The 22,822-nt window shown below is 41.6% G+C and overlaps 1 protein-coding gene across 2 annotated transcripts in view; it reads left to right on the top strand.

Moving 5' to 3' along the window:
- KLHL1 (kelch like family member 1) overlaps positions 1 to 22,822 on the top strand; it is a 456,335-nt gene that overhangs the window by 131,941 nt on the left and 301,572 nt on the right. The window contains exon 2 of one of the 2 annotated variants that reach the window (XM_077806880.1): positions 955 to 1,137. The exons of the other annotated variant lie outside the window; for it this stretch is intronic. Within the exon in view, the coding sequence (XP_077663006.1) occupies positions 955 to 1,137 (183 nt within the window). The remainder of the gene's footprint in view (positions 1 to 954; positions 1,138 to 22,822) is intronic. 2 annotated transcript variants of the gene reach the window in all.

Genomic DNA, 22,822 nt, shown 5'->3' with positions numbered 1-22,822 from the left:
TAATTTGAAGTAGTCGCACAAAATGTTTGTAAAAGGAGAGGATTGTTTTTGTACCAATACTTCTGTATTGCTCAAGGAATGACTGGGAGCACATACTCACGTGAAAGATCAAGAATTCTGATGGCAGATATTTTTACTTTTAGCAAAGGGCTTGTACTCAGATCTGAAACTCTTCAAGCTTTGGAATCCAAGGTTTTGCATCTTCACAGGCATTTTACATCTATCCCTAATCTCTGAGACCCGCTTTCTGAATTTTGGTATCACAAATAGCTTACCACAATGGGCTAAATTAAGATTAGCATCATTAACTATTTGTTAAAGTTCTGGCTCAGTGTTGGATATTTATTACCACACTAAGGGCCCAATCCTATTTCCAGTGAAGTCAGTTTTGTCTTCTGAAATGGATCATAACAATTTTAAGATTTAAAGATCTGAACTAGACTAGGCATACTTATAACAAGTATAGAGATGTTCTATTCCTTAATTTCTCCTGTGAAAGCTCACTTTTCCATGTATTCTGTTGCAAAAAATTCTGTATAAATAGCAACTTATAAAGTTTTGTAAATAATAAGAATCCAGAGTGCAAAAACAGTAACAAAATAATGACAGTTGATTTTTCAATAACCTAGGGACCGTATTCTACAATGAACATTAGCCTAAGTACGTTAAACTCTTTTTATTCTTTGACTTTTACAGATTTAATAATATTTTATTTTAGCTGAAAGAAATTACTGTATATACTTTTTCAGTGTCCCAGAAACAACAGTGGTTTTGCTAAACCATTGTTACATAATGAGTTGGTTCTTTAAACTGAAAAAAATATTTTGCTGTCTTGTGTTTCCAGTGATTATAGGAAAAGATGTATTGATTTCTCTCTATCACCCTCTAAAAGTCTTTGATTAAGACTAGAGAATTGGTGGCATTTCAACACTGCCTTTCTTTTGTGTTTCACAGGTTGTCAGCAGTCGGCCATCCCCTGACACCTCAATGTGATATGGACTCCAGTAGCTCTGAGGAGTTCTATCAGGCAGTACACCATGCTGAACAAACCTTCAGAAAGATGGAAAGCTACTTGAAGCAACAGCAACTCTGTGATGTTATCCTGATTGCTGGGAACCGTAGGATACCTGCACATAGGTAGGGCATAAAAACGTGGTGTTGAAACAATTAAAATAAACATCTGGATTATCTATCAACCTGCACCTTGAAAATTCACTTATGCATGTGAAAAGTGGATGCAAAACTACCATTCTGATCTGAGTGTTTTACATCCACATAAAACCAAGTTTGCTCAAGTGAGGATGTTCACAGAAGTCAATACCTGCAGATCAGTCCTACGGGTGTCTTTCCCCCAGTATGTAAAATTTATGCTTATGATTAGTTATGACAGATTTATAAATTTAAAAACAATTAGTTAAACCAAAATATGCACGTAAAGGAATATTTCTCAATACTGCCCTTCCCCTAAACTGTTAACTTGCATAGGCAGAAAATATGCATTAAAACTAAAAATGTTACTAACTCATTTTAATCATAATTATGCATGCAAATGTATATTGCCATTACAACTTGTAAAAAAATACCAAGCTAAATGCATTGCAAAGGGTCATCGTGGTATGAGGCAGCAGACCTACATGATGCTTTTCTTAGGTTATGGCTTTCATTTACACCTGAAACTACTCCCTCTTCATTGAGGGCCTGATTTCAGAAATGACCTCTGGTTTTGTGACAGTAAAATGGCTCTCAAAGTGTGTGTGGGGGGATACTGGGCATGAGACCCCTCTGAAAAGCAGACCCTGGTGCAGGGGTTCTCAAACTTCATTGCACTGCAACCCCCTTCTGACAACAAAAAAATACTATACAACCCCAGGAGGGGGAACCAAAGCCTGAGCCCATCCAAGCCTCCCCGCCTTGGGTAGGGGGCCAAAGCTGAAGCCTGAGCCCCGCTGCCTAGGACTGAAGCCCAAGGGCTTCAACTTCAGCCCTAGGTGGTGGGGCTCAATCTTTTGCTTTGGCCATTGGCCCCCGCAAGTCTGATGCCAGCCCTGGTGATCCCATTAAAATGGGGTCATGACCCACTTTGGGATCTCGACCCACAGTTTGAGAGCCACTGCCCTAGTGTATTTCTGTATTCAGCCATTTATTCAGACTGTAATCAACCTGTGGTATTTGTGGGCCATTGCAAGGAATGCCTCATCACTTTAAACTGACATAGGCAGTGCCTAGAGGTCCAGGTTGTGCGGAGTGGCCATGCACTGGTGTCATTGTCTCCTTTGCAGTGTAAAAAAGCTGTGAATTATACTACTCATACTGAGAAAAATGCAAGAGCCATGCAAGGGATATGCAAGACTGGGAAAGTCAGCACAATGATTGTCAATGTATTAAGGAGAAAATATTCTTTCCATTTAGGTTTTTATTTTACCACCGTAACCATATTATCTGAGTAAATGAGATGCTGAACAAATGCAAGGGGCTAAGATGCAAGGTACCTATCTATGATGATACAGAAATATACTCTCCATTTAGGTCCCCATCAGGAATTGTGGAAGTGGCCCAGAACTCTCCATCCCCTGCTCAGTGCTCTTTCACCTTTCTATGCCCCTGCTTCAGTCTCCTCTTAAAATCTGGTTCCTGTTCTTCTAACCTTCAATATCTGCACAAGCCCATTTGCCAGTTGCAAGCAAACTCCTCAAAAATTTTATCTAGTGAACTGACAATCCCACTGTCTCTCATTATCCTTCCTGTCAACTGGCTCAACTCCAGCATTCCCGCCACCACTTTATACGCCCACCAGACATCCTGAGCGGATGTGGGTATGGTAGTGTTTAGACATAGCTGGGTTGTCCAGACTCCTTTCACATGTAGGTGCAAGTTCCACATGGGGAGAGGAGGATCATAGATGAATCTTCACATCTCCTCTGTGTACTGGATTCAGTCCTTTGGGATGGGCTCATACATAGATCCTGACACAGAAGAATACTTAAGGACTGGTTATCATTTACACTAAAGCCCCACTAATTTACACCCACCTTAAGACCCCTTTTCACTATCATCAGTGTAAAAGGGTTTTAGAGCAAATGAGAATTAGGCCCTTAATCCTTTATGGCTATTACTTTTCTAAAAATTAGGTGGTTTCTGCCTAACTGTCCACCTTTCACACATGGATAACATGGGTGGGAAACAATCTCTTCTAGGACTTAACCCACATTATTAAATTGGATTAAACAACAAAAAAGTATATTAGGTACATTACCGTATTTTCTCATTTTTTTGCCATGATATAAGTTGAATAGTTTAAGGTATATCTGTGATCCAAGTCACCCTGTATTCACATCCCACACACTACTGCAATAATTTTGTACAGAATATGCCTTGTGAGGTATCATTTGAAAACTGATAACACCCTGGTCAATAATATCATTGTAAAATATATGTAGCAATGCTGCATGAAAAAAGTATGGCTGCTCACTAGTACTGTGTTTTAAAGTCTGTGTCCTAAAAGGTCTTTAAATCAGACATGTCAGAAGGAGTTGATAAACAGGTTTTCTCTAGACAAAGGAAGGAGGCGGATACCTCAGACCAGGTGTGGTCCCTTTTCAATATACCAGCATTTCTGAAACTGGGGGCCTGCAGCCCCTGCTGATCAACTCCTCCCCCATCCCTCCATCTTCCCCCTCCCTCCCAGGGCCTCCTTCAGGCCAGGGAACAGCTAAGGGAGTCCCTGGGAGGGAGGGGGCGGAGTGGGGAACCTGGGAACACACTCCTGGAAGCGGCCAGCCCGTCCCTGTGGCCTGGGGGTCTCCATGCGCTGCCCCTGGCCTGAACGTCGACTCCGCAGCTGCCATGGGCCGGGAATTATGGGCAATGGGAGCTGCAGGGGCAGTGCCTACAGGCAGTGCCAGCATTCAGAGATTCCCTGGCCCCCTGCCTAGGAATCACTGCCAGAGGTATGTTGCCAATCATTTTCGGGAGCCACCTGACATAAGAGCTGCCCATAGGGGAAGGGGAAATGGCTGAGCGGGGGGTGTTTGGGCATCCCCAAAAATTTAAATCAAAACAGGGTCCCTCAGGTTGCTAAAGTTTGAGAACTACTTCAAGAGAGTATTCCTTTGTATCGGAGGTTGCATCAGGAAGAGATCATTTGCATAGTAGTAACTACCAGCGGAGGGGAGAATCCAGCATGGAGCCTTATCTTTCAGACCTCCTGGGTCCTTAACTCATCATGAACTAATGAACTATATTTGGGGTACCCTTCAGAAGAATACATTTCAAAAGTTTACAGATCTATAAAGAGAAGGGGAGCAAACCCCTAAATTATCCTTCATTTTAAGGAGACAAAGGAAGCAATTTGATTTTAGCGATGGGTCCTAGCAAGGCCAGCCAGTAAAAGGCTGCAAAGGAGACTGTGGGTGAGAGAAAAAAAAACATCTTGAACAAAGACTGTCTTGCTAAATTAAGTTTTAGACTTTTAGATGAGTGTTTTCACTTTCACTTGCTGATAACCATGTCTGCCTTTATTTTATTTTACTTGGTATCACTTAATCCATATTTATTTTGTTAATAAACTTGTTTTGCTTTCATTATATATCATCTGTGCTGGATAAGTTCAGTAAAGTGTGTGCTTCTAGTATTGGAATATTGGAATATTATTGTACTGTCTCTGTAGAGGCAGGAAACCTAATACATTTCTGTTAGGGTCCTGTGAGAGTGACTGGACCCTGCAGGGAGGGCACATTCAGGGCTGGATGGGTATTAACGTCTGCCTTCAAGGAGTATCCAAGTTGGGCAAAACCAGGGTGAGGCTTGAGGGCTGCTGTAAGGCTGTTGGGTTTGGAGCTCTGAACCAACTGCACAGTCACAAAACACCTAGGGTTACAATGCAGGTGTTGACTGAACCCCTTACTGGCCTGGGTGAACCCCAAATGTCACAACATCCAGTGCATTTTCTTGCCAATTTTAAATGCCTCAATAGATGACAAAGAAGGCTTGACAGAGGAGTCTTGTCACTAGAAGGTCTTTAGTTAGTTCAGTGCCACCTTTCTACTTGTTTTTATTTTGAAGACAGATGTGCATATTTGTATTCATACTTGCCAGTGGTAAATTTGATTTCACATGTGTCATCCCAATTCTACAGCATATCTAAATCCCTTTGGAACTGGGAAAGAACTCTAATAAATATAAGATTGACCATGAAATAAAAACCAAAGCTTGTTTAGATTTACCAGGGAAGCTTCAGACAACCTTGTGTATCATTTCTGGCTTCTCAGTTGTCTGCAGTCAAAGGACTAAATCTGCTCCTCCTGAAATGAATGGCAAAAACCACTGTTAAATTAAATGGGAACAGGTTCAGGCCTTCAGAAATATTTGAAACCCCTTGTTTTGTTGTATAGGATAACAGTTCAGTGTTTTACAGATTCAGACAATTGCAAACCTCACTTTCTTGTAGGTTCACTATACACATTGCCTGACAATACAGTCAACATAGTTGTGCATGCACACACACTCAGGCACACACATTACCTTAGCATACAAACTAAAACCAGCCAAACCACTAGTGATTTGTATGTTAAAATTCTTTTAATACTGGTCCATATGTAAGGTTAGCAGGCTCATTTGTGTACATATGCCTCTAAGAAACAGGCTTGCAGATCATGTTATGTGCTCAGTAACTGCAGAGCTTATAAAGTCTCCAAGCCTGTAGAGTTTATAAATTCCTAAATTGTGGTGTATACTTCCCTATACCAAATAAAATGACAAACACACTCCTCCCTAAAAAGTCAGTCTGAAATTGTGTTTTAATTATTTTGGATAATTTTATAACAGGTTACAAGTGGTGCCACATGCTGGATATGCTAAGTTGCAAATATACTTTGCAACAAGTTAAAGACATATTCAGAATTATTCTCTAATAAATATTAGGTAAAGCATCAGCGTCACTAACTGAATTCAGATGAAAATAGGTTCTCATAGGAATGCATTACTACAAATGAAGTGAAGTAGATGTAAAGTAATTATCCTAGCATTGATTTGTTCTTGATCTTTCTGAATCCAACCAGTGGCCACTCAAGAGGATACTCTCTGAATGGTTTTGTGTTTTATTCCTGGTAACATATTTTTCCAGCTTGATTATATACTATAGACTCTTTTTGGACATAACTATTCCTTTGGAGGGAAAGCTGTTCTTACTGTCAAGATTCTCCAACAATAGGCCCTCATGCTGTAAGTGGCTGTCATGTAAGTCTGCCGTAGGCTGAGCGTGGCTTCAAGGGCTATTCTTTGCCTCTCCAAAGAGGAAAAATATGGAGTCAAAATACAAAATGTTCTCTGCTTGGAGACATAGTTGCCAGAACTCATTCTTGTTATAGCTGCTTTTCACTGCTCTGGTTTCTCAGGCAGCTTTAAATTTCTAACATGCACAAATGCTTTGCTGGATCTGGGCCTGAATATTTTATCTACACCTCAACTAAATGGTGAACATTTTAGCAGTGTTTTCTATCCCACCAAAAGTACCTGATGGATTTCCTGATGGATCTGCAGGAGGAGGATGAGGCAGAGGAAGAGGAGTACCCTGGCACTACAGACTCTCCCTGGCAGATGCTGCTCAATATAATTGGCATAGTCATTGATGCTCCCTACGTAGACCACCACTTCTGGTGCAGGGCCATAAGCACATTGCAAGCCAGGAGAAATCTCTGATAGTGTGCCTTTTGTGAGCCTCTCCCCTTTGGTCAGTGATTCAGTTGCTGGGTGGTGGTGTCTGTAGATGGAGGAGGAAGAGCATGGCAAACGTCTCTCCCTTTTATCATGTTTCTTCTTCCCTCTTGGCTTTGCCTCCCCCCCCTTCAGAGTCAGGTGAGCATTACCTCATCGCAGTCCCAAACTGATCAAAGGAAGGAGGGTGACTCACTCGAGAGTTTAACAGATCCTTTTGTTGCTGCCTAGGCCAGCGTCCTTTGTTCCTGTGAGGTTGGGATGGGTTTGTCCCATACATGCCCTGATGAGTTGTGAACTGCCTCTCTGCTCTAGGAGTTTTTGCCCGGGCTTATTTTAAGCCATGAAGACACATTTTCATAACTATATAAAAGTCTATATATAAAAAACTATATACAATTTTAACCTATAACATGACTATAACAACAATGCTCAGTGCATCATGAGCCTTCCAAAGACACCCAACATCACAAACTTTGCATTGGATACTACACAATCATTTTAAACGGATGAACATGGGGGTACTGGGTGTTCCCCCGAGGTACATAGCATCACAGGGGTGAGTTCCATTTTCAGTAGAGTGCAATGCAGATTGTTGGCTTTGAGGGCTAAAGAATTTGCCCCAAGGAATTGTGGGATACTTCTGGATGACTCATGGGACCCAAGTCAAGCAGAGCTGTGTCTACACTGCAAAGCAATAAGGCTTGGACCCTGGGCCCCAGTTTCACTCAAGCTCGGGACTCTCCAGCCCTGCAGGATTCTGGAACTCTTGGTCCAAGCCCTGGGTTAATGCAGTTGTAATGTAGATGCAAGGGGTTTTGCCTTGAGCCTGGTCATGTAGACATGCCCTAAGATACTGGTAGTGTGTCAGGTGTACCACGACTAGGAGGCAAGCGCTGAACGCACTTCAGCCCCTAGACCTTGTAAGTGCTAGCTTCGGTTGGTCTGAGTAACCACTAAGGCTTGTGGCTTAAGTGATGTCTTACTAGTGCTAGTAAGAAAGGGAAAGGTTTCAGGTACCCTAGGTACAGTGGCTTAAGCAGTTATAACTGAGTGAGACAATAGTAGTTCTTATTTGGGCCCCCTGGTGGTGGTCAGGGACAGTCCAGTCAAGGGTTAGGGCTCGTCAGTCCTAGACTCTGTGCTGCTCTCCCTAGTCCAAATTTCTATTTAAAGCAAATAGGAGCTTGAAGTTTTCCAGGCCAGGCTCAGTTAATGGTATATCTCACTGGGACCCATCTGCACTGGCTCTCTGCCCAGTCTTCATGCCCCAAACAGACTTGCACCCAGCTGTAATGTCTGGCAGTCGTACGCAGCTCCAGATTACAGTTCTGCAGCTTCTGAACTACCTGCTGTGTACCCAGTTCCTGGGTGTTTCTCTCTGCATCCAGCTTCTCTGTCGCTCTTGGCTTCCAAATATCCACTGGTTCCCCAGAAGTGTCTGGTCATTTCCTGGGTCAGCGTCCTTCTGCTTGGTCAGGAGAAAGGGAAGGGAAGATAATCATAGTTTCCTGCTTAACAGGTTCATCACAATATTATTCAAACCCATTGCAAGTTAAGCAAAGCACCAGTTAGCTCCAAGGATAATGAAAAAATCCTGAACCAAATCCTGCAATGGTCTGATGGATCAAGAATAAAATAAAATAAAAAACAATTTTCCCCTTAAATAATCGAGAATGATTGATAAAACTCCAAGCACTTTAGTGCATGTTTCTGAATACCAAATGTGGAAGACAGCCAGTAAATAAGTCTCCTATAATCAATTCTGTTTAAAAGCTGCAAATAAGTTTAAGCAAAATCAATACTAGTGATAAACCTTTTGAATTTGCAATGGAAAGGTCATTAAAAGCTTTAATCATAACTGCTTCGATGCAGTGGCCAGCTCTAAATGCAGATTGAAAAGGGTAAGGCTAGTCATGGTTGTGAAGAAATTACCGAATTGGACTAAGAACAATGCACTCAAACTATACAAAAACATACACAATTAAGGATATTGGATGAGAAGAATTTACAATGAAGATAGGATTCACTAATCCACATTTAAATTAAAATAGGAAGGTCCTTGAAACCAAAAAAAGGAGGGATTACAGTAAAAGAAACAAACTCCTGTAATGCTCAGGGAAGAGGATCAGACCCTCAAGAGTAACTTTGACTTTCATAGTATTTGTGGTAAATATAATCTTCTTGATTAATGGAAATTAATTAAATTGAGGGAAAGTCAAGAACTTTTTTTAAGAAAGGGGGTGGTTAGTCTTATGTCTCATACTGAATAAAGCTTCCTATTTACATAGCCTTTAATCTTCAAGTCTATCTGAAATTATTTTTCTTTAATCTAAACTTCTGTTTACTTTCTATAGTATATCTACAGAACAATATACTTGTGATCTTTCATATATTAAAGACTATGTAACTCTTGCAGTGGGGGAAGTTGTGGTGATTGAGTGGTGGAGAAAGGATGGAAGGAAGAACTTGCTGAGTTGAGCTTAAAATAGGAATCTTTGTAGTAGGGCTTGTCAAAAAAAGAAAACTTTATAGTAGGGCTGGTCAGAAATTTTTATTCAATTGTTTTTTAGTGGAAAATTGGGTTTTCAATTAAATAAATGTTTTTCATGGAAAATATCTGCTTTTCACAGAAAAAATTGACTCAAAAAAAAATCTGAAAACTGATATATTTTTTTTCTTTCCAGACCAAAAGTTTGGGGTTTGCTATGACAAGTTGAAATTTCTCTCTCTCTCTCTCTCTCTCTCTCACACACACACACACAGAGACACACCATTCTGACATGCCTAGTCATTTAATAAAACCACATGCTTATTATCTTTCTGATCACTTTATTTAAAACTCTTTAGGGCAGACTCTGCCTTTTCCTTTGTATCTGTACAGTGCCCAGCACACTGTGGGTGCTACTGTAAATAATAATGAACAAGACAGGGAGCCTCAAGAGAAAAAGATTGTAAAGAAGAGAAGAAAAGGATCTAGCATGGTGAGTGTTCATGAGAGAGAGAGAGAGAGGAATCCCAAATAAGTTGTTAGTACAAGAAACTAAGCAGTAAAGAGAGGAAGGAGGGTTGAAGTATAAGGAGGGAAAGGAAACATTTCAAGAGAGTATAGACAGGGGCAGAAAGGGGACAGAGAGCACAGGAGGGGCAGAACAAGTAAGAAAGCTTTACTAGCAAGGAGAAACCAACCAGCCAATCTAGGAAGCATATCTGACCAACGAGTTTAAATAATCACAATCTCTGATCTTTGATTTGGACTTGTCATGCCTTCTGTAGAAGGGCAAAAATACATGAATAATCTTTCCTGATAGCATTAATTTCCATATTTTCAAAGGGCACTCATCTCCAACCTCCAAATACGAACTTTCCATTTTGCGTTTGTGCCTCTTAGTGCATGAAAAATCTTGCATCTCTGTATACAAATGGCACTTCTATGTTAAAAATGGGTAGTCATACCAATGACTCCCTGTCTAATTTATTACTGCATGATTACACATGCAAAAAATACGTCCTAAATTTTAAGACCTGTTCTGAAAAAGTTGGTTCAAAAACTGTACTTTGATTTAGAATCCAAAGGATTTCAGTGGATGCTGCTTAATGCTCAACACATCATTTGAAAATCACATCAGTTACCTAGATGCCTAAATGGGAACTTAGAAGCCTAACTCTAGCTACCCATTTTTGAAAATTTCAGCTAGAATATTTATCGTACAACTTTTCTCAGGAAAATTGATATTCAGAAATTGTCTTAACAGGTGGCCAGAGTCTCTCAATATGCTTTGTATGTCTCTGGTCTAAGCTAACTTCAGATCACTTCTTAATTATGATGAATGTAGCCATGGAATCTGTATTAATAGAAAGTGTAGGTAGTAAATATTGCTTTCTTTGGCCACCAAGTATGGGATTTCTGGGATTCTTTTCCATATTTAAGATAAGGTGTGTGGAATAATAGTCTTAGACTATGCGGGTAGACACACTTATTCATGTGAAAGAGAGAGGAGCTTCAATTAGCTAGTCTGGTTACTGTCATTGGTAGAAACCAAAAGAGCTCAACGTTGTCAAGTAGGAACATTAATTTATTATTCTAAACTTTTAAACTCAATTGTCTTCTGTCATTTGAATTAAGAAAGATGATCCACATTTTCAAAAGTAATCAGTCTTTCATAGCTGTGTAAGCAGCACTGCAAAAAGCAGAACTTTATAAACAAGCATAGAAAACTGATATATTCTGCTGGTTTATTGTCTGCATTTGGACCCTGTGACAAGAGTGCTGGGCAACAGCAGCTGAGCTGGCATTCTTAGTCACTGCAGCTCCAATTAAACACTGCAGGACAGACCTTGTTAAGAAGAGCTTTGCCTAATTAGTGGGTGGAGGAGAGCTGGAAGGCTAATTAAGCCATTAGGCAGAAGATTAAAAAAGGCTGGGGCTGGGGGGCGGGTGGATGGAGGAGAGAGGGATTGTTCTTCCCTGCTTGCCTCAGGAGGAGAAGGCTCCTCAAAACCGTAGGAGTAAGACTTTATAGTGTACAAGGATGGTGACCCATGCTGTAAATAAACTGCACCAGGTGTTTTACTAGCATACAGGTCTCTGGGCCGTTTGTGGACTGGAGCAGAGGCAGGAGTGAGTGGACCCTGCCACAGAGCTCAGAATAGGAAATAGGAAAACACACACAAGCTTTTGGCAGGATAAAGGTGGCAGCCTTTTTTGGAGTAACGTTTTCTTGAAAATAAGTTATGTACAAGCTTTTCACTAAATAGTGATTTGTTATGAGGTCAATAGCAATAACATAAACCCTGAGGGAACTGAGGTTGTTATAAGATTAATTATGTGTGAACCTCAGCAAGCGTGGATGCTTATAATTTTTTTCTGAACATTTGGAGGTTTTTTTTTTCCACATCCCTTCTTTCTCCTTCTTTCTTTTTCTAGTCCACACCACACCCTTCTTCCTCCTTTCTTCTATCTATCTCAACAAGATTTTTTTCCAGTTGTCTGATGCTACCTTTCCATTTCACAGTCTCCTCTTCCAATCTGGACCCTTTATCCAACATGCTGTCCACTGCAACTCATGTCAAGCCTTCTTTCACTTGATAAGATTGCATGTGATGAAATAAAACAAGATAACTTTAAATATATATTATACTTGTATCCATTTAAAGCATTCTACATACATTAGCTAAGAGTCACAATTTTCCTGTGAGTTACAGTTGCATTAGGCTGTATAGTTATATCCTCAAATACCACTAAAATTCAGCCTCATGTGGGAGGAACACATCAGCTGGTAGCAAGAATACAGCAACACTACACAATGTTTTAGGACACACAAAGTACAGAACAACACTTTATTCCTTTGAAACTACAGGAGAAATCTCTCTAGGCGGAGTGTAGTTACTAAGTGGGACTATAACTGTAGTATTTAATACCAACTTTTAAAAAAGCCAACAACCTCAAATATAATTTATGCTGATGGCTGAAATATCTACCTCTCCACTTCCAGATACATCTCCTTCTGTCCAAATTGAAATCTCTGCTGTGTTTCTGATTTCTTCTCAGTATGGCCAGAGCAGAGTTCTTTATGTTCCCCCAAGCCCTCATCCCTCCTTCCTTTCTGAGTCACCATGAACAACAATCAGTATCCTCATTGCTCAGGCCCATTACCAGGGCATCATTTTCTACCAAGTGCTCTTATTGGGTCCTCACATCTACCGCATGCTTAGATCTTGCCTTTATTTCATGCACAACATCTCTGAGTCCCAGCCTTTCCTCTTTATCCATACAATAAGAATTCTTCTCTGGGCCTTCATCACCTCATCTGTTGACAATGGCAACCTTTTCTTTTGTGGCCTTGACAAATGCTATTTTGTCTCACTTATCCACTCGACTCAACGCATTCAGCCAGCAAATTGGACTGAAAATCAACCACAATAAGACTGATATAATAACCTGTAATGTTTCCTCACCATCACCAGTATGGATAGAGGATTATGTTCTCAGCAATGTAGAAACATTCACATACTTAGGCAGCAACATCAGCCAGGACAGTGGAACAAGCCAGGACATCCAGAATAAAATCAGTAAAGCCAGGAACCCCTTCAGGAGCTTAAATACAGTCTGGAAATCACCAAAATACAAAACCAAAACCAAACTCAAGATTTATCAGAGCTGCGTACTTTCAACACTACTTTATAATGCAGAATGCTGGGGAATGAGAAAGTACGACATGTCCAAACTGTCTTCATTCCATACAGCCTACCTCAGAAAAATCCTCTGTATCTTTTGGCCCAGAACAATCTCAAACCAAGATCTATTGACACAGTGAAACCAAGAGGATCTGAGCACCATCATTGCCAGGCGGCGTTGGAGAGAGATCAGTCATGTGCTTCGGATGGAAACTGATTCCATTACCAGAGTAGAAATAAGATGGACACCTGAAGGCAAGTGAAAACGAGGCTGCCCAAAAACAACATGGTGAAGAGCTGTGGAAGCTGAGCTGAAAAACCTGGGGCACAGCTGGGGAACCATTGAAAGACTTGCCAGAAACAGACAGGAGTGGACGAGCTTCGTCACTCCCCTAAATGCCAGAGGCATAATAGGAACATGATGAAGATGATCCACTCACTTGTTGTTTCAGCTGGATCATCCTCTCTTTGTATGCTTCCACTGGCTCTCATTTCTCTATCACATCAAACGCCAAAGACTACTTTTCACTTTTAAGGCCCTTCAAGGCCTGTCTCCACCTTAACACATCAATATCATAAGTAATAATAGGTAACTCCCACCTCCACTCTGCCAATGATGCTAACCTTGGCTCCCCATTTATTATATTTTCTGATAGTACTTGATCCCTTGCTGGCCTTTATATATAGGAAAATCTCCCCATAAACATCTGCAAAGCAACCTCATTGTCTTATTTCACATCCCTTCTTAAAACTCTCTCCTGGCATGATGCCTACAAAAAAACAAACAAACAAAAAAACTCAATTGTGACCACTGTGTACAATAGGTAAATGGTGTGCAGAGACCATAGCTTACCACACTTATCATAATTATTCATTTTATCTAGCTATCTGGTTTTCGACCAGAAAGTCTGGTCAAAAAGGGGAACTGACAGTAGTACTGACCAGACACCTAAAGTCCGGTTACTGTGGGAAAGGCACAAGGTTATCACCCCTACTCAGCCGGGGCTGCCTTCTACCTGCGTCGGGCCGCTGCAAGCAAGCAAGCAAGCAGGCAAGTCTCCCACAACCTGGTTGGTGTGGCGGGGAGAGGGGAAGAGCAGTGAGCAATGGGGAGAGGAGGAAAGAGGAACAAATGGGGAACAGGGCTGCAGGGAAGAGACAAGGCAGGGGAGGGGTCTCAGGGGAAGAAGTGGGTCAGAGGCAGGGTCTCAGGGAGGAAGAGATGAGGTTGCGGCACATTCTGGCACCACTGCTGGAGTGTCTGTTTTTTAAGTATTACAAATTGGCAACCCTATTGTTACCTTATGTTGCACTGTCTTTATTGTACTCACCTCTTGTCTTACACTTTAGATTTGAAACCATTTTGGGCAGGGACTGTATTCTTTGCATTTGTACAGTGTCCAGCACATTTGGGCCATGATCCTTGTTTGGGCATTTAAGCACTATTACAATACAAACAATATATGATAGGTTCTAAATGAGCCCCAGAGGTCAGTACTTCAGTTTTTATCTCATCTGAAAGGCATGTACAGAAGCAGTGTCCGCTAGCAGAATGCTAGGTTATTAATGGACTTGGAATAGCGTTATATATGGTACTAAATCACCTACCCTAGTTCCTACTTGTCAAGGTTCCACCCCCAATCTGAACTCTAGGGTACAGATGTGGGGACCAGCATGAAAAACCTCCTAAGCTTATCTTTACCAGCTTAGGTCAAAACTTCCCCAAGGTACAAAATATTCCACCCGTTGTCCTTGGATTGGCCGCTACCACCACCAAACTAATACTGGTTACTGGGGAAGAGCTGTTTGGACGTGTCTTTCCCCCCAAAATACTTCCCAAAACCTTGCACCCCACTTCCTGGACAAGGTTTGGTAAAAAGCCTCACCAATTTGCCTAGGTGACTACAGACCCAGACTCTTGGATCTTAAGAACAATGAACAATCCTCCCAACACTTGTACCCCCCCTTTCCTGGGAAATGTTGGATAAAAAGCCTCACCAATTTGCATAGGTGACCACAGACCCAAACCCTTGGATCTGAGAACAATGAAAAAGCATTCAGTTTTTTTACAAGAAGACTTTTAATAAAGAATAGAAGTAAATAGAAATAAAGAAATCCCCCCTGTAAAATCAGGATGGTAGATATCTTACAGGGTAGTTAGATTCAAAAACATAGAGAACCCCTCTAGGCAAAACCTTAAGTTACAAAAAAGATACACAGACAGAAATAGTTATTCTATTCAGCACAATTCTTTTCTCAGCCATTTAAAGAAATCCTAATCTAACACATACCTAGCTAGATTACTTACTAAAAGTTCTAAGACTCCATTCCTGTTCTATCCCCGGCAGAAAAAAGCATATAGACAGTCACACAGACCCTTTGTTTCTCTCCCTCCTCCCAGCTTTTGAAAGTATCTTGTCTCCTCATTTGTCATTTTGGTCAGGTGCCAGCGAGGTTACCTTTAGCTTCTTAACCCTTTACAGGTGAGAGGAGCTTTCCCCTGGCCAGGAGGGATTTCAAAGGGGTTTACCCTTCCCTTTATATTTATGACACTACTATACCTGAATGTTCATGGGAGTTCTCTCATCCAAGTACTGACATAGTACAAACTCTTTTTAGCTTGTGGAATATAATGAAATTAAAGTAGAAGGGTGTCTGCTGGAGAGCAGGGAGAAAACCTTTTTTTCAACATCCAATCTACTTTCTTCTGAGCTCTGAGGGTAAGTCTGCACAAAACTTTGAACTGAGCAGGACCAAGCCTCCTAGCTTGGGTCAACAGACCTGGGTTAGCGGGGCTCACGCTAGTGCTGTAAAAACAGCTGTAATAGACACACTTTGAAGTTGTGTCTTGGGCAGAAACTTGGGCTCTGAAGCCAAGAGAGGAGGATGGACTTCACAGAAAAAGAAAGAGGCACCCCAGGCAGCCTCCCAAGATATTTTACTACCCTTCCTCAAAAGATTATTAGACCACTCTGCCTTTGATAGTGGGAAATACATGGAATTTGTAAGATTAGCAGACAGCAACCACTCCAACAGTGACTCTCAGTGCTTTTAAATGAAGGCATGTCTATTGGGGACAGGAAGAACTTTTTAACCAGGGTGAAATTAGGAAAAAAAGTTAGTGGTATTTTCCAAGACTACTCACTTAATAAACACCAGCCACACGAGACACTGTACGGTGGATTGTGCAGGTGTTCAAAATACGACCATGCATGCTTTCTGGGCTTAACTCACTCTCAGTAAATGCACCTGTGTGCTCTCCTGGGTTCCTGGGGTTTGCCTTCCTTTCCCAAGACTCATATGACCCACTGGGCTTCTTGAGTTTGGCTCCTCTTTGAGAGGGATGCTGATGCTCTTCTAGACTCTTAGGCTTGGCTTCTTAATGGGTTGGGGGGAGTGGTGATGTCTCCCAAGCCCACTCACTTGAAGTGCTGAAATGAGCTGGCACCCTAAGTAGCTTGTGCAGATCTTTATATTATGATCCTCCTTCTCCTTACTTACTGCTCTGACATTTCTGGTTTCTTTTAATCAGATTTAGGCTGAGATGTCTTTTATTTTATCAATACAAGTTCATCCGTCCATGATAGAATCCACCATGATGCAAGACAAAACAGTAATTCACAATCACTTTTATATCCTGAGAGCATTACTGTATGCAGCTGTATAAAGAAAAGTTTCACATTTTATTTTTGTAATGAATATCCTTCTTAGAAAATTCTACACTAGGAGATATACATGCTACATTCACTATTTGGCTTGTTTGCTTTTACTAAATATAAGATTATAATAATTTTTTTGATTTATGTTGTATATCTGTGCATATATTTTTTGATGTACACTTGTAGCAGTAAAATGCAAAAGCTGTGTTAAACAATTTATCTTTCTTGCCTTCCTGTGAATTTGTTTACTAGAATGTAATTCAGGGTAACTACCTAACATTTTGATTCATGTGTTATATTTCAGGACATGTGGATGACAACTGCCTGATTTAAATTGCGTGAGCGTTAGCAGTAAAAATAGCAGATGTTGGAGCAATCAAGCTAATTATTTAAAACAATGTACAACAAGATGTAAATAAAACAGGAATATTAAGAGTACCGCATGTGAGTGGATATTCACCATTTTTAATGGCATCAACATTGTAACTTGAGGTGTACAAAAAACTTCATTAAATGTCAGATTTTTTTTTGTTTGTAAATTGTTCATGAACTGATAATTTTTAAACAAACAAGGGCAGTCACTGAATAATTCTTGATGGTTTACAGATGGCTTCAAAATCTTAAGAAGTTTTGGTTATTCAAATAAATCATGTAGCATAGCTTCCCCCCCCCCAACACACACCCCTCCGATCGGAAGTTTTATGTAACTAATACCATTGTGAATTTCAAATCTTAGAATGAAATATTAAATTCTGAATTTATTTTCAGTGAACATTTGAACATTCATGTGTACAACGTTTGTTAGAATATAAATAGAAACCAAACTCCAAAGGTGAACAAATACAATGAAAGCAAACTCATTTACAGTGTCAGTATTTGCTGAAAGTAAATGACTCACTCTTATTCATGTGTGTAGTCAAATTGAGTTCAGTCATTAAATGTAGCCCCTCATGGGCATAAATGTTTACAGGATCAAGACCTTTTATATTACTTTGCTCCCTTCCGAAGCCCCACACACAAATCTTCAAGATGTAGTTAAGGCTGTGATGTAGTAATTATTTCTGCCAAAAATTGTTTTAGAAATAATATTTTAAAATAAAATAAAACACAATACAATGAGTTTGCTTTTTTGGTTTCTTCATTTTAGAAATTAATTACATGTACTATTCAAATATTCTGCATTTACAAAATATATTTAACTTTCATCGAGTGTCAAGAAAAAAAGTTACATTAATAGTGTTGTGGGGGTAGTTTGGACTCCACATGCATTCTAGAAACCAAGAACAGTTCTTTAACGTTTTAGGAGAAAAAATATTTAAATTCCAGTGTCGCAAAAAAGTCTTTAACTATATTGTGGGCGATTTTTGTCCCCAAAATGCATTCAGAAACAAAGAACATTTTTTTAAAGTGTTAGGCAAAAACCAAACAAACATAACAAACCCCTGAAATTGAAAGAACTAGCAGGAGTCTCATTCAGTGTGAGCCTATATGCAGTTTTCACACATCAACATTGATGTGGAGGATACAAATTCACTGCATTCTTCACGTTGCTTGTGGATCTTCTGGGTAGCTGACCTTGGGCAAATGTGGCAGTGTCCACTGCTGAGTTTGCTACGTGCTCCTGTTGTGGCTGGTTTTCAATGGTAGTCAAGGGATGAGAATGCTGCTTTGATAAGCATGGTGCGATGATAAGTATCACATATTTTTCTCTTTATATGTGCATCTGCAAGTCATTCTCCTAGATTGATAAGGAACAAGCGCCTTCTTTGTCTTGGTAGAGTGTGCTGTCAAGCAGGATTGTTGTGAAACCAAGTGATGAAACTTGCAATGCCAGCAATATTAAACATGTTGAAGAAAAAGAACCATTGGCCCCCTATTGATCTTGCACCTACAGGAGCACATTATTTCAAGATGATCTATGTTATCAGCACCACTTTTAGTGTCATTGTAGTGGAGGATTATGTAGGGTTTTTTTTTTTGTCTCCTTTTAAAATCATGTCATGATGCCTCATCAATAGCATTATTATTGAGTTGCCCTTCTTTGGAACGCAGGAAACCAGGGTTGAGTGGTCCAGCAAACCCCAACACTGATGAAAATTTTCTGTGCTGTGATGCAGATGCATCTCACTGAGATGCATATCTGGCTTGCTTTGTCATATTGTTAGAACATAGGTGAAATTTTCATTGAGGAGATCCTCAGGAAGCTGAAACTGGTTAAGAAGTTATCCCCAACTGTTTGTTTCTGTCTTAGACCAGGGTTGAACACGAACTCCTTGTTGTCTGAAGACAAGCTTGATGAACAAATCAATGGAAACATGGTCTTCCTTCTCAGAGCAGCTCTCAACATGATCCAGCACAAAGTCACGATCAGCTAATACGTTGTCATCACACAACAACTGGCTTTCAGAGTTATGAATCATTTTTATAAGATCAGAAGCAGAACAACATGCCCTTTTGTTCACCATCTTGAATTATACAAAACAGAAAATCCCCTTAAGAGTCTTCTGTGTTTTCAGTATTTGGAGCACAATTCCTAGACAGAAAATCCCCTCAGGAATGTTAGGCAAAGGAAGACAGGCATCCTCAACACAGAGTCAACTGTTGCTAACAAGGCTGGATTTGAAGGGACTAACATCCCTGGAGTACCTTCATCTTAGGGTGAGACTGTATTCTGCTGCCACTGTCACTGCTGTTAGTAATTAACATATGCTATTAGAATACAAGGTAGAGCCATTAAAAATATAGGGTAACAGTTCAACATGTCTGAGGTACATTTGTCCTTTTTTGATATAGACAAATCTTTTTCATACCTTTTTTTCTGAACTGTGTACATGTGTGTAGGTGACAATGCCCTAAAATAGCATAGTGGAGGGCCACTAGTTCATGAGCTATCATGTCATATTTGCTTGTGGGGTACAGCATTACCCCACAAATGTGAATGAAGATTAGTTTATTTTTGAAACACCTTAATACTCAGAGCCAGCCTTTTAACATTCAGCATAGTGTCAGGGTTAGGGGGAAACACAAAATGACTTTTAGCCACCTTTTCAATTGCCTGATCTTGTGGCTGCCAGTCTGGTCCCAATGTGCAATGCAGAGCAGAATCAAAGCTGCTCAAAGTTGTGTCAGCTGCTTACAACCTCAAAGGATCCATTTCAGCAGCTAAGGATCACTAATCAGTAGTGATGTCACAGCTATGTCTCCTACTTCTGGATATGTCTTATATACCAGGATCAAGGAGCAGAGCTACATTAGAGCTGTGCTAACTCAAAGCTGCCTGTTGACTTCTTGAACAAAGAAAGCCTGAGTGGGTTTGGTTAAGCTTTCCTTTTCATGTCTAAATAATACAGAGTAGTTGTAGCAGCACTGATAAGCTATCCCATAGAGTTATAGTAAGTGTTTCATATGAAGCTTTGCGTAATGATAGTTTGAGACTGAAAGCTTAATTCCAAAAGTTCTCTGACTTTGTGATGGATGAGGCTGCTATATAATCCAAGAAGAGTGATATGTTACAATGGTATCAACAGTGTGAGGACCTGGTGAGTGAGGTGAGATTACTGTATAATTATAGTTGATTATTAGAATTTCCTGTATGAATGTATTGATCTAACTTTATATGGGGTTCCTGGAAGAACAAACAGGAAAGCAACACAATAAATCTAGATAATCACATTTGAAAGACTGTTGGGCAACATAGCAGCATGAACTTACAAGGTCTGGCATGTGCGACTCTGCCTCAGGCCTGTACAGGCATGGCTGGCGTCGGTCTATGTCTCCAACTGGCATAGTATGGACTGGGTGATCAGGATTCCAGACAGTGTACTGTCATCCCTTACCTGGTGGCAAGATCCCACATCGGTGCTGGAGGGAGACCCCCTTCGCGACCTCGGTCTAGTCAGTGACTCTCATCTCCGATGCTTCGGACCTCAGTTGGGGAGTCCACCTGGGTGATCTCAGTACTCAAGGTCAGTCACGATTGGTCCCTGCACATCAACATCAGGGAGATCAGGTTGGTTCGCCTAGCCTACCAAACCTTTCGGACTCACAAGGCAGGGCGGTTCAGGTCCTAATGGACAACACCGCCACGGTCTTCTACATCAACAGATGGGGGGAGCCAGGTTGCCTTCCCTCTGTCAGGAAGCTCTCCAGCTCTGGGATTTCTGTCTGCAGCGCAACATCCATCTTGTGGCCGCTCACCTCCCGAGGGCCAGGAATACCTGGGCAGACCGCCTCAGCAGGACATTCTCATCTCACCACGAGTGGTCCCTTCACCCGGAGGTGGTCAGTTCTATCTTCCATAGGTGAGGAACTCCCCAAGTGGACCTGTTTGTGTCCAGGTGGAACAGAAAATGCCACGTCTTTTGCTCGTTCCAGGGCAGGGACGAGGGATCCCTGTCAGATGCCTTCCTGCTCCCGTGGTTGGGGGCTCTGATGTACACCTTTCTTCCAGTGCCATTGCTTCCCAGGGTCCTCAAGAAGATCAAACTGGATAGGGTGAAGGTCATCAGCATAGCGCCGGCGTGGCTGCACCAGCATTCGTTCAGCACTCTGCTGGACCTCTCAGTGGCAACTCTGTTCTGGATGCCACTCAGGGTGGACCTTCTGTCCGTGAACTACAGCAGTCTCCTGCACCCAAACCTGGCAGTGCTTCACCTGACAGCTTGGCTGCTGCATGGCTAAACGCGCAAGAATGGCAGTGCTCGTCCGAGGTCCATTGAGTCATGTTGGGCAGTAGAAAGCCCTCCACCAGTGCCACCTACCTGGCCAAATGAAGCAATTCACCTGCTGGATGGTGAATAAGGGGGTCTGTCCCAAGCGAGCCCCATTGCAGCTCATTCTAGACTACCTCCTGCACCTCAAGCTTCAGGGCTTGTTACTCTCATCCATCAAAGTCCATCTAGCGGCCATTTTGGCCTTTCACCCACCTCTTGAAGGCAGGTGGTTTTCTCTCAGGATATCATGGCCAGATTCCTTAAGGGCCTGGATCACCTCTACCCACACATCAGGGATCCTGTTCCTCCGTGGAACTTGAATCTGGTGCTGTCGTGGCTCACGGGTCCTCCCTTTGAGGCTTTGGCTTCCTGCTCTCTCTCCTTCTCATCCCCTGGAAGGTGGTGTTCCTGGTTGCAGTGATGTTGGACTGCTGGGTATCTGAGATTCAGGTGTCACGTTGGCTTTATACGGTCTTCTACAAGGACAAGATCCAGCTAAGACCGCACCAGGCCTTCCTCCCTAAGGTAGTCTCTCAGTTTCATTCGAGCCATGACATTTACTTACTGGTTTTCTTTCCAAAGCCACATGTGGAAGTATAACATTTTATAAGGGGACATGCTGGATACATTGTATATGAGAGGGCATGCCAAAACATGTTACAAAGTATCTGAGGGAGCACACGTAGGGACTGTTAGCTTTGGAATGGAGAAGCTCCAGTATCAACAAGGAAAGGGAGAGAGAGATCATTTACAGTCAGGACACATTCTCCAGTAGGGGACAGAGGTAATAAGGGAGCTAAAACTTTGTGAGGTTCCCCAGCATCCCGTCATTGTTGGGGTGAAAAATAGGGTTGGGGATCAGCTGGAGGAACCAGCGGGGGGTTCACTTGATTTCCCATACAATTATTAGGTCGTCTTGGACACTCTTTTTTCCAGTGTCCAGGCTGTTTACAGTAGTTACAAACCCCAGTTAATCCAGCCCCCCACCCCCTTTCGCAACCCCATCCCTGTCCCCGGTGTGGTCTGCTTAGTCCTGAATAATGCTGTATCTGCAGAGCCATTAACTTTTGGGAGGACTGTTCCTCCTTTCCTTTTTAAAGTGCGGTGGCAATGCTCTGCTACTGCCAGCAATTTGTCCATGGTTTCAGTCTCCCATCCCACACTTATTTGTTTTAACATGCTGCCTGTGGCAGGGAGAAGACCATCAAAAAATGCATGTGCCAAGGCCCCCTACCCATTTACATCGGGCTCTTGTATTCCTGAATGTTGTAGGAAAATATCAGTTAGCCGGGACCTATAGTCGCCTGGGCTTTCTCCTTGCCCTTGCTTACAGCAACGTATTGCTGTCCAGTTTGTTTTAGGAGACCACACTTTGGGAATGGCTTGATGCAGGCACTTCCAAAGAGCCATACACGGGTCTCTGTATGCCAAATCTGGGCCAGTACTTTTTATGGTTGAGTGGCGTGCCTCAGCTGGCCAGTCTGCGGCAGCCAACCATTTTTCATAATAACTGGCAGGAGCTAACAATTTACACAGTTGGAGGAGATCTGTCTCAGAGGGTTT

The sequence above is a fragment of the Eretmochelys imbricata genome, chromosome 1 (assembly GCF_965152235.1).
Source record: "Eretmochelys imbricata isolate rEreImb1 chromosome 1, rEreImb1.hap1, whole genome shotgun sequence".
NCBI lineage: Eukaryota > Metazoa > Chordata > Testudines > Cheloniidae > Eretmochelys > Eretmochelys imbricata.
The sequence above is the reverse complement of the archived record's forward strand: the minus strand, read 5'-3'. Positions and strand labels throughout refer to the sequence as shown.